Source organism: Chiloscyllium plagiosum, unplaced genomic scaffold (genome assembly GCF_037043375.1).
Source record: "Chiloscyllium plagiosum isolate Xiang-an unplaced genomic scaffold, Cpla_swu_hap1 HiC_scaffold_24, whole genome shotgun sequence".
Taxonomy (NCBI): Eukaryota; Metazoa; Chordata; class Chondrichthyes; order Orectolobiformes; family Hemiscylliidae; genus Chiloscyllium; species Chiloscyllium plagiosum.
In genome coordinates this window covers 46746004-46758952 of record NW_028270162.1, presented here as the reverse complement: position 1 = coordinate 46758952, position 12949 = coordinate 46746004, and the positions used below count along the sequence as shown (strand labels likewise).

The 12949-nt window shown below is 39.9% G+C and overlaps 1 protein-coding gene across 1 annotated transcript in view; it reads right to left on the bottom strand.

The window, feature by feature from the left end:
- The window catches only part of sppl3 (signal peptide peptidase 3), a 114282-nt gene that overhangs the window by 8790 nt on the left and 92543 nt on the right, over positions 1 to 12949 (bottom strand). The window contains exons 7-9 of the mRNA XM_088000129.1: positions 12197 to 12360; positions 2685 to 2872; positions 1168 to 1277 (exon numbers count right to left, since the gene is read on the bottom strand). Of these exons, the coding sequence (XP_087856255.1) occupies positions 1168 to 1277; positions 2685 to 2872; positions 12197 to 12360 (462 nt within the window). The remainder of the gene's footprint in view (positions 1 to 1167; positions 1278 to 2684; positions 2873 to 12196; positions 12361 to 12949) is intronic.

Genomic DNA, 12949 nt, shown 5'->3' with positions numbered 1-12949 from the left:
GTCTAAAACTAGAGGGCATGCATTTAAGGTGAGAGGGAAGACGTTCAAAGGAGAGGTAAAGGGCAATTTTATTTTTTTTAAACAAAGTGGTAGGTACCTGGAATGCACTGTCAAAAATAGTGGTGGAGGCAGATATGATATGGATATTTAAGGAGCCTGGAGATAAGCACACGAATAAGTGAGGAATGGAGGGATATGGACCATAGCAGGCAGAAGGGATTAGTTTAACTTGGCATCATGTTTGTCACAACATCATGGGTCGAAGTGCCCATTGTTGTGCTGCATTGTTCTATGTTCTTGCTCAAAAGGCATTGCAATCAGTGTCTTTGCATTATTTTATGGTAAACAGACAACTTCTTGGTAAGCAAAGGGGTGAAAAGTAATTGGGAGGTAAGCTAGACTATCATAGAAACTCTACAGTGTGGAAACAGGCATTCGGCTCATTGAGTCCTCACCGACCCTCCCAACAGCATCCCACTCAGACCAACCCCCCGCTCCCCTATCCCTGTAACCCTGCATTTCACATGGTTAATGCACCAAGCCAGCACATCCTTAGACACTATGGGACAATTTAGCATGACCAATCCACCTTTGAACAGTTGGAGGAAATTGGAGCATCCAGACGAAACCCACACGGACACGGGGGAAATGTGTAAACTTCACACAGACAATTGCCTGGAGTGAAATTAAACCCAGGTCCCTAGTGCTGTGAGGCAGCAGTGCTAACCACTGAGTCACCATGCTGCCCATATGGCGTGATCAGATCAGCCATTATATTATTGAACGGTACAGCAGGTTATAAGAGCCTAATAGCCTAGTCCTGCTCCCAATTTGCATGAACCAACTTGCTTTCTGCAGGAAAAGTCTTTATTTTGTTCTGCACTCCTTCCTGAACATAAGACTAAAGATTTCCCACATTTTCCCAAATATTTGGAATTTTGAGGTAAATTGGATTTCACTATATTTAAATTCTCAAGACCTGATTGGTTCACAGTTGTACAACATTAAATGGGAACACACAGCAGGCAAGTACTGACAATGCAAAGGAGCAATATCAGATGGAGTTGGATGAAGGCTGAGCAAAATCTATTGAGCATGCAGAGTGGAAAAGTAACCAAGATTAAACCACAGATTGTAGGTTTATTTAGGTTTTTACATTCTACTCACCTTTAAATAAGCCATGGTGAGCAGTGGTAGCAGCGTAAACGGAACGAGGTACAAGAGTGCAGGTTGAGCAGCCCGGTGAATTCTAGATGCTACAGTGGCTGTCAAAAGACCTAAATCAAGAGTCAGATTATCAGGAAACAAAAAGGACAATTTCTAAAATGGAAATATCACCATAGAAGATTTTATAATTTATTAAAAATGCATTTATACAGTTATAGTTCATTTCACAGTCCTGATGCATTCAGAAGAAAACTTTTAAAATCAGGAAAGCTTATGTTGCTGATTACAATTTTTACATTAATCAATTTATTGGCTTGAACATAACTGGCACAAAAAGTCTCTTAGTTATGCTTAATGACTCAAGTACTTAACTGTCTCAGTTTCTCTCTTGCTCACTGCTTCCACATCCAACTCACCTGTCTCTTCTGTTTGTTGCTTTCCCCTCACCTCACTTCTTGTTGACCCCTTGTACCATTCCTCTCCCAGTCCACCTGTACACTGCTTCACTTTCCAATTCACCCAGTCCCCATTTCCTTTTGGTTTGACTTTCCATGTGCAAAGGACAGAAGTGGCAAATGTGAGGGAAGCCACAGCAAGCAGTAGAGGAGGGGAGACAGGGAGCAGCATTTTGTTTTAAAAAAAATACTGGAGAATTTCAGTAACTACACTAAAACAAAAATAATCAGCAGTGTTTAGAGGAGGAATATCCTTAATTTACCAACCGTGCTACAAAGAAAATGGATTTTATATGGTGGACACTTGTATACTGCTGCATCATACTACTATTGAAGTAAGAATGCCCTTGGATAATTCTTTACAATTTCAAAACACTGCACTGCTATACAGCATGAATAACTTTTGCAAGTGCAGTCGCTGCTGCATTGGCATTGCAGCAACCATTTATATTCTGTGAAGTTCTACAGATGTTAATGAGATGGATGGGAGTATTGGTTGTGGTTAAAAACTCTGGACAGAACACCAGATCGACCAATACTCTTCCTCTTGTTAATGCTACATTCAGTAATGCAGTGATATCTGTTAGGGCACAGCTTGAAATCAGAGGGTAGTGACTCAAGAGGTACCGAAACCAAAAATCTCAATATGAAATTCCTTGAAGCAATTGATGCAGAGCAGCAAAACATCTTCGAGATTTCAGAGGTCAGCTATAACCAAGAAAATCAGAAAGAGGCAATGCAAGTCATGCTAACTGGTTTAAACAGTAAAAGGAATAGGTCGATTTCTAGACCTTAAAAACATCAAAGTATATGAGGAGGGAGCGTTATGGCATTATGATAGAGGATCAGCCTTATCATACTGATGGCCTACTCTTGATCTTATTTCCTACATTTCTACAGTTATCTAGTTAAATAATAAATTTAATACATAAATGAACATTTTAAATTTCAGTATTGTAAATATTGCAAATAACTCACATTGTTAGTTGGGATAAACTGCCTGTGCCACTGCGAATCAATTTTCAACAATATTCTTATTTCTACTGAATTGCTTCCACTTACCTACAAAGTAACCGATCAAGGTACAATGGAAGTATGACACCTTCTGCATACGACCAGGTATATTAGGTGGAATAGCCTCACTGTTAGAAACTTTCTTATAGTTATCATATCGAAGCACAAAGCACAACAGAAGTCCTGGCATGACAATGTCTCCAATTCCTAGCATTGAAAAGTGGGTGCCTGTGGAACTGCACAAAACAAAAAAAGGTAGACTGTGTTTAGTATCCTTCAATTTTTTTTTTTTTTTTTTACACAAAAGCTCCACTTTGCATTTCTAACTTACTTTGAAGATTATAAATATTAAAGCTGTGTGTTATTCTTAACGTTTTCTTCAAAAGCACCATTTTTGTAACCTCTGAAGCTGTACAAATTTGAATTAAATAGAATTGATTTTAGCACCAAAATACTGTAAACTAACCTGTCAAAGGCTTAACCAATATTATCCTACAGTAACTAATGCCTTAAATGCAACTCTGGTTTGTGTACAAAGCAGCAAAAATACCATGGTCTGATGAGAATGAATAGGAGCTACTTAAAATACATGTCACCATTCAGTTGAGTTTGATATTAGTAGAAACCCTACATTCACCAGGCCTCAAGATGATGCCAATTCATGTTCATCCATAAGTTGTGAAACAAATATCGGTGACTGAAGTAATGCTTAGACTTGCTAACATTTGGAATTATACCTTTAATCTGAAATTTTGGACAGACCAAAAATATGGCAAATTTGGAAATAAAATTCACTTTAACTAGATTTATTCTTTAAAAATGCCTTTAAACAATGCTGGAAGAGACAGTGAGTCAACAATCTCTAGTGATGGTCATTAGTTTCAAAATGAGGCAGAAGTTAGCATTTGTTGATAGAAATGCCTGCGAGAAACTAACCACATCAGATTGGTCAGATAATATTCCAAGATTTTTGTGAATATGTTTGCAATTGTTAGAGAAGCTAAAACAAGTTAGTGATTGCTGCAATCAAATCATAGAATGGTTACACAGCACGGGAAGAGATCCTTCTGTCTGTCCAGTCCATGTCAGTTGTTAAAATAGTTCTACTCATCCTTTCCCAACAATCCTACAAATCATTTTCCTTTTAAAGCCACCAGTGAAGCTGCCTCCATCACCCTTTCAGGATTCAAGATCACAACCAATTGCTGCATAGAACAAATCTTTTTCTTCATGCTACCTTAGATTCTTTCGCCAATCACTTCCAACGTGTGCACCCTATTTGTGAGGTAGCCTTGGGGGAGATGCTCCATCACCAGTCTACGCCACTCCATAAGACCTGGGGATTTTTCCAACATCCAATTCATTAAAATGTTCTTCCTCTCACAGTGGGTAAGAATGTTACACAGTCTCTTCCCATGTTCCACCAGAGGGGGCAAATTTGGCAACACCAGAAGAAATACCAGATCCACTTTAACTCTGATCTTGAGAATGTACTTCAGCTCCCTTACTATAGCACTCCAGTATGTCTGGATCTTACAACATGACTAATAGCAGTGTGTGTCTATACTAATGTTACATTTGGGACACCCTGATGACTCTCCTCTCTTGAACTTAGCTAGCTTCTCTGGTGCCATATGAGCCCGGTGTAAAATCTTCAATTGCATAATCCTGCGCTTTGTTACATATTGAAATTTTCTTTACATTTTCCCATATATCTTCCAATACAATATTCTCTCCTAGTTCCTGATTCCATGCCCTACAGAGTCCCTCCACTTCCCGTCTGTAAATGATAAAAAGTACTAACTGAAAGAGCGCCCGTACAGTGGAGCACTCTTTTCTTCACGTCTGACTTGTAAAACTGAGCCAGAAGCGTGGTCGTCTTCTGTGTATAATCCCTTATCTAAAAGTACCGGAAAAGGTCCCTATTAGACAATCCATACTTCTGACTTAGCTGGCTAAATGACATCAAGACCTTCCCCTCAAATAAATCCCCAAACAAGAGATCCCTTATTCTCCCATAACTTAAAGCCGGAGTCCATTGCCTCAGGTTTAAGTCCTTGGGCTCCCACCAACGGTGTAAATGGTGAGGTCTTAAGCCAAATGCCCTCGTCTTGCCTCATTACCCTCCAAGCTTTCACTGTATTTAAAATGATTGGACTCTTACACTGTTTGGTCACGGGTTTCATCTTATCCATGAATAATAGATTAACTGGGGGTCATCTTGACTGTTCCCGATGAAGGGCTTTTGCCCGAAACGTCGATTCCTTGGATGCTGCCTGACCTGCTGTGCTTTTCCAGCACCACTCTAATCTAAACTCTGCGAGTCAAGGCAAATCAACTCTGGTTACGGGGGGGGATTCAGTCACCCACATTTACTAACAAAGCGCATATCTGATATCTCTTCAAGTCCTAAAGGTCTTTAAGCCCCCCATCCCTCAATCGTTTTGTATGTCTCCAAAAGCCTCACATTATAAGGTGTGGCATCCAGATTTGGACACAATACACCACTGTAGTTAAACGGAGATTTTAAGTATTCATCATAACTGCTTTTGTACTCTATGTGTCTACATACAAAGGCCAAGAACTAATATTGTTCTTAAATTGCTTTTCAAAGTGCCCTACCATATTCAATAATTTGTGCAAACATACTCTAACATACCTCTCAAAAAGCCAAAAGAACTGCGGATGCTGGAAATCAGAAACAAAAATTGAATTTGCTGGAAAAACTCAGCAGGCCTAGTGGCATTCGTGTAGAGAAACTAGAGTTAATGTTTTAGGTCCAGTGATCTTTCTTCAGAAGGGAAGGTCTGTTCTGAAGAAGGGACATTGGACCTGAAATGTTAACTCTGGTTTCTCTATACGGATGCTACCAGACCTACTGAGTTTTTTCAGCAATTTCTGTTTTTGTTCTCAACATACCTCTGTTTTTATACCTTCTTCAGAACTCTATTCTTTGCCTTATGTTGCTGCTTCACTTTCTGGTCACCAAAATGAATCACATTCGCATATCTGATTGATCATTTCATTTTGAATTGTTTAAAAAAAGGCTCCCATCACCAAGGTTACATTGAGAAGCCAACAGTTGTTCAATTTATCCTTATATTCTTGCTTAGGAAAAGGGTAAAATACTTGTAACTCTCCAGACTCTGACACCTCCCCTGTACCTAAGAGAGACTGAAAGATTATGGCCAAGTACCCTGACATTTTTCACCTCTAAGTCCATATGGGATGCCTGTAGCTTCCTGAAGGAAGCAATGACTGACTTACTTTTAACTACAGCCAGAATTCCCAGCTGCATTTTTTTAAAATCAGGGTTTAGTCATCTACTTTATCAACCAGCTCATTTTAATGTAACATTGTTAGCACTGCTTCCTTGATAAAGCCACATGCAAGACTTTAGTACCTTAGTTTTACTTGTTGCATTCAAGTGTGGATCTTTATGGATCTTAATCAACTTCACCTCACCTCTTACTATGCATTCATTATTTATAAACGTACAACTGGATTCAGTATTAGCTGCTGTCCTATTCTCTTTGCCTATCTGAATTTCTTTTTAGTTCACCTCTGAACTTTTCATATTCTTCACTTTGGTAATTATTTGTACTATCAATCTTATCTCTTCTGTGTCCTATTTCTCTGCTTCATCATGGCTCTTTTCTTAGTCAGAGAGCTCAGGTGGCAAAGTACCTCAATTATACCCAAACCACCACCTCTTTAAAAGGCTGTGTATTTTTGAATTACATTTTTTCTCATCAATCTTTGATTGCAATTTCCCTAAACTAAATGCATCCTCAGCTCACTAAAACAGATAATTCTCCAATTAAGTATTATTATTCCATGTAGTCTATGTTTCTATACCTAACCTTCTGGATATTATCATGATTCCCAAATGTTGCCCAATAGACATTTGCACCGCTTGAAATATCCCCATTCTCTAGAACCAAATCTGGCAAAGGCTTCACCCTGGTCGGGCTGCAAATGTGCTTTTCAAGAAAGTTGTCCTAACCTCCTTTCCCTATGCTCTTTGCAATATTACTAATTCGAGTGTTTATTACAACCATTGAAGCCATCCAATAATTATTACTCTATTGTCCTTACACTTTAAAAAAAAATTATCTACAAAGTCACTACATGCAGTAATATTGGGCAGCTTTGACTATGATTTAAGTAGTTCTGTTTGAGATCCTATCAGAATATCCTCCCTCCCTGCCTCTCTCGCACTAACATGCTCCTTAATTATGGCCACCCACCTCTCCTTTCTAACCTTCCCAATCTTTCTTAACCACCTTGTATCCAGAAATATTTAATACCTAGTACTGCCATTTTAAAAACTAGATCTGTCAAGTCCACAAATTAATATTCCCCCTGTAGTTATTTACATCTGCAACTCATCACCTTTATTTACCACACTACTGGTGTTTATACACAAGCACTGTAAGGTTAGATCTGTCTTTTCAGTCTGATCCAATTTGCTGTGATTGCTGGGATATTATATTGAACAAAATTTTAATAGGCTTTCTTCAGCTTAGCAACATAATAACCAGCCAACAAATACTTATCCATCGGTGTTGTGGAGATAAATAAAATTCTGATCATCAGAGAGATTTGTGCTGCTTCATTCAATTCTGAGAAAGCCACCAATGTATTCTCTTGTGCATTCAATGCCCCGTCGGTTATTACCACATTGCGGCATTGGGAGGAGCATTACAAATCCACAGCACTGATATTACATTCAACAACTGCATCTAATTAGTGTCTGAAACATGGCAAAATGTTCCAATGTGTAATTAACTGGAACATTATCAAACACTGTGTTGCACAAGGAGAAAGTAGGACAGATCACCATAGGAAAGTTTTAAGAAGCATCTTTAGATTTGCTGGGAGGAAAGAAGGGAAGAGGGAAATGGAAAAGGTTCAACAGGAAATCCCAAGGCCAAGGGCTGCATGCATAGCTGCTAATGATGAACCAAAGTTCAGGGCAGAGGTACACAGACCAAAACTGGACTTCTGTAGTTGTTTGTTTGGGTGGGTGGGGGAGGAGGAGGAGTGGAGTTGGAAGATGGGAGTCCAACTTGGAGTGTGTTAAAACAGTCAAAGCCTAGAGTCAGCAAATGAGTTGAGGTAAGTGGAGTTGATGCTTCAGTGGAGGAGATGGGGAGTATTTATGATGACATAAACATGTAGCTCGATGTTTGTGCCTGGGTAAAATATGACTAAGGCATTGAAATGGTCTGGCTCAGCCTCAGACATTTCCCAGAGGCTCTGTTAATATATGCTTGAATGATTAGTTGCTTGCCTACTTCCAGAAGGAACAGCTATTTCAAACAGGAAAAATCTGTTAAAGGATGGCTATCACATAGATTCACAATAAGGTAAACAAAAGAATGCTGGGTCGCAATCCTTTATCAAGGTGATCCCAGGTGCTCAACCTCTGTTGCTCTAGAGGAATACCACTGACTTAGCAAATCAAAGTGCAGTTGCAGATGTGTCTGGATTATACGACATATCAAGAAAACCAAGGTTTCTGTCATCAGTTAACTAGAGCTCAGGGTCTCTCTTTCTCTCTGTAAGATGTGCCTAGATGTTGAATTTGCAGCTTGAATAACACCATCGCCAAAAGGTTGCTACAGTTCTTCAGATCTCAGCCTTCCAGAACAGAGATGACAAAGAGCATATTAAACCAGGCCAACCATGAAATATTCACTCACTCAAGTTATACAAAGAAATGCCCGATTACCACTACCATAATTCAGCAGTAAAGCTTAAACAAAATATTGAATTGCAAAGTAAAGCCTACTACTATATTCCATTCAGGTACAATTTATATTGCTGCAAAGAACTGGCAAACAATCTTCCCACAGCTCTCATTCATTTGTATAACTTCAATCCATATACAGAAAACAAATTCTGGCAACTTACTGAACTTACTTCTTCCTATCTTGGATTTTGTTTTCACCACTTGTCTAACTCTACACTTGTGATTCTTCTGACATTTTATGTGGGATACACAACTTCCAGTTTCGTCAGCTCAGAAGCTTCCTCTTCACGACTGGCATGTAATCCCTTGAAATCTCCATATTTCAGCAGGACAATTTGAGGGCTCTCAGCTTCTTTCTTGAACAGAAACTTGGATAGCACCCTACTGCCACCACCACCTTCTCTCGCTTGGCTAAGCTTGCTCTCACTGAATAATTTCTCCTTTAACACACCTCAATTGTCTCCATGGGCACCCACATGGGCCCTAGTTATATGCATTGCTTTGCAGGGTATATGGAACATTTCTTGCTCCAATCCTTCTTAGGATACTCTCTTACAAACCTTTCTTCAATACACTGATGACACATCATTGGTGCTGCTTCCTGCTTTCACCCAGAATTGGAAAACTTCAGCCTCCAATTTCCATCCTTCTTTCACCTGCAACTGAGCCATCTTTGAGTTTTCCCATCCCTTCCTTGACTTCTCAATTTCCATTTCTGGGGATAGGTTGTGCACCAGTATCCACTACAAATCTACTGACTCCCACAGTTTGGTTGCCAACATTTCCTTCCACCCGGCTTCCTTACAGGAACTTGACTCCATTTCTATTCTCCAAGTTCCTCAGTCTCCGCTGCTTCTATTCTGATTATGTTACCATAAGATGTAGGAGCAGGAGGAGGTCATTCAGTCCATCAAGTCTGCTCTACTATTCAACAAGATTATAGGATACTCTTCAACTCCACTTTCCTGCCTTTTCCTTACCTTGACCCTTGATTGGAAAGGTTGTTCCCCTTAAGGGAGAGTCTCGGGCAGAGGACATAATCTCAGAATAAAGGGTCACGCATTTAAGATGGAGAGGACCCTTGATTCCCTTCCAGATTAAAACATCCATTTATCTCAGCCTTAAATATACTTAACAATCCTGTCTCAAGAGCTCGCTGCAGTAAAGAATTCCACAAATTCACTACCCTCAGAAGAAATTCCACCTCCTCTCCATCTTAAATGCATGCCCCTTTATTCTGAGATTATGTCCTCTGCCCTAGACTCTCCCATAAGGGGAACAACCTTTCCAATCTACCTTGTTAAGTCCTCTAAAGAATATCGCTTGTTTCATTAAGGTTGTTTCTTAGCCATCTCAATTCCAATGACTATAGGCTCAACTTACTCAACCTCTCTTCATAAGACAGTCCCTCTGCACCTGGTGAACCTTCTGTGGACTGCCGAAGCCAATATATCTTTCCATCGATAAGGAACCAAAACCTGTTCACAGTATTCTAGCTGTGGTCTGACTACTGCCTTGCCCAGTTTTAGCAAAACATTCCATTTTTATACTCCATTTCCTTTAAAATAATGACCAAAGTTTCATTTGCCTTCCTTATACCCACTAAACTTGGATGCTACCTTTTCAGAATCACAGACGAGGACTCCAAATCCCTCCATTTAAATAGTATTCAGCTCCGCCATTCTTCCTACAAAAATGTTTTACCTCACCGTATCCCACTTTACATTTCATCTGTCAAGTTTTATCCACACACTGAATCTGTCTATAACCCTCTCAAAGACTGTGCGTCATCCTCAAGATTTTCCACATAATTGCATCATCTTCAAAACGTGGTTACAGTATATTCACTTTCCTCATTCAAGTGAGGAATATATGTTTAAATAATTGTGGCCCCAGCACGGATTCCTGTGGCCCTCCACTAGTTACAGGTTGCATTCCTGAAAATGCCCCCCTTACTCTAACTCCCTGCTTACTGTTAGCCAAACCTCTATTCATACTTGTATAGTACCTCCAACACAATGGGCTCTTATTAAACAGTGGTACCTTACCAAACATGCTAAAAATCCAAACACATTACATCCAGTATTTCCCCTTTATCTATCCTGCTTGTCATATTCTTAAAACATTAAAAAATGTATCAAGTATTACTGTCACTTCATGAATCCATGCGATTCTGTTTGATCATGTATTTCTAAATGCTATGCTATTACATCCTTAATAATAGATTCTAACATTTTCCCAATAACAGATGTCAACCTATTTGACCTATTCATTCATATCCTTTCTCTATTAAAGGAAAGTGTTAGAGTTATAGTTTTCCAATCATCCTGGGCTTTTCCAAAATCGAAGGAATCTTAGAAGATTATCAGTTCATCCAATGTCTCCAGAGATTCATTCAACAGAGCTGCTTATGACATGCTTTCCTTTTTCACCCATCACCAGAGTTGATAGGAACCTTAGCCATGTTGGATCCACATTTTGCCCTCAGCCTTTTCCCTTACTTCCAAAGTAGTGTTCTCCTTTGCCCTAGTTTTCCATTCTACAATCTCCACATTCAAAAGATCATTCTCCTACATTTTTTGATGTCAAACACATCATCGCCTTCCATCAGCAGTCTGCAGCGAGTGTCCCGTCTCCCTTCCTCTTTCCAATCCCCTCCTGTTACACCCTGGTCCACTCCTCCTTCATTCCCAACAGCACCTTCTTGGCACCCATCTATGCAATTACAGAAAGACATGCTCCTTTGCTTCATCTCCCTGCACTGTCCAAGGCCCCAAATACACATTCCAAATGAAGCAATGATTTACTTGTACTAGTCTACTATATTTCAATCTATTCCTCCATGTTCATTGGTCATAATGCAATCTCTACTAAAACGGAGACACCAAATGCTGACTGAATGACTGCTTTGTGAAACATCGGTGTTTGGAAAGCAGGAAGGATTCTGACCTTCCCACTGCTTGCCATTTCAATGCACCAGTTTGCTCTAAGACTAACATTTCTCTCACCTGCCTGTTGCAATACTCCCCCTGAAACTCAATACAAGCTTGTAGGAGAGAACTTTATTTTCCATTTGGGCACTTCACAGCCTTCAGGAATCAGCAATGAGTTCAGTAACTTCAGGCCATGAATTGTGGACTCCATCTTGATTCCCCCCATCCAAATACTCACCTATTATCTTAAATGTATGGGCTTGCTCTCTACAGAGCTTAAGTATTTGCTGCTTTAGCATCTACCATTAACGAGGAGAAAGTGAGGTCTGCAGATGCTGGAGATCAAAGTTGAAACTTTATTGCTGGAACAGCACAGCAGGTCAGGCAGCATCCAGGGAACAGAAGATTCGACGTTTCGGGCACAGGCCCTTCTTCAGGGCCTGTGCCCGAAACGTCGAATCTCCTGTTCCCTGGATGCTGCCTGACCTGCTGTGCTGTTCCAGCAATAAAGTTTCAACATCTACCATTAACATCTACTCAGCAGCTGTTTAATTCCCTATTCTATTAACATTCCTTTATCATTTGCTCTACTTTTTCCTCCACAAAAAAACACTTACCCAGCTCCTTTCAGTTTCAAAGAGGAGTCACATTGGACTTGAAACATTAATGTTGTTTCACTTCCCACAGCTGCTACTAGATGTATTGAATATCTGCAGCACATTTGGTTTTCTTTCAAATTTGTTGAAGACTGTTTAATATCACCAGAGGAAATAGGCAATGTGCACAGTGCATGTCAAGAATTCAGATTTCCTGAGAATATTCACATCAGGCCCAAGATATCAGATTATATGCTTTGCCATTACACTCACCTTGGAAACACCAATTTTCCAGGTAGTGAGAGGCGAGGAACATCCCGTCCAACATTAGGTCCCAAATGAAGTTTTCTTGATAACACATCTAAAGGATTGTCAGCAGGCTGAGTGGCCACTTTCACCATGACATTGCTGTTGAAGATGTAAGCAGAGAAGAATACCTGAAAGACAGAGGGAAAGAAGTGGGGTAGGGGCAGATATTGCATATTCATTGAGAGTTATTAAATCATAGGATGGCTACAGTGAATACAGAATCCATTTGAAGTCATAGATTCACACAGCAAGGAAACAGACCCTTTGGTCCAACCAGTCTTATCTATACCTCTAATTATTTTATAAACTTCTATTAGGTCTCCTCTCAAGCTCCTACACTCCAGTGGGGGAAAAAAAAAAAAGAGTCCCAATTTATTCAGCTTTTCTTTATAACTCTGACCTTCCACACCTGGCAACATCCTGATAAATCTCTTCTGAACCCTCTCCAGCTTGATAATTTCCTTCCTATAACTGGGCGACCAGAACTGGACATAGTATTCCAGAAGAGGCCTCACCAATGTCCTATAAGACATGACGTCCCAACTCTTATAAGAAAATGACTGAGAAGTTAAGGCAAGCGCGCCAAATGTCTTGTTAGCCATAATGTCTACATGTGACGCAAACTTATGTACCTGCACCCTTAGGTCTAGTATGTCCATGCCAGCTCTCTACAATATTTAGAAATTTCTTAATTGGTGGACCAGCATTTATTGTCAG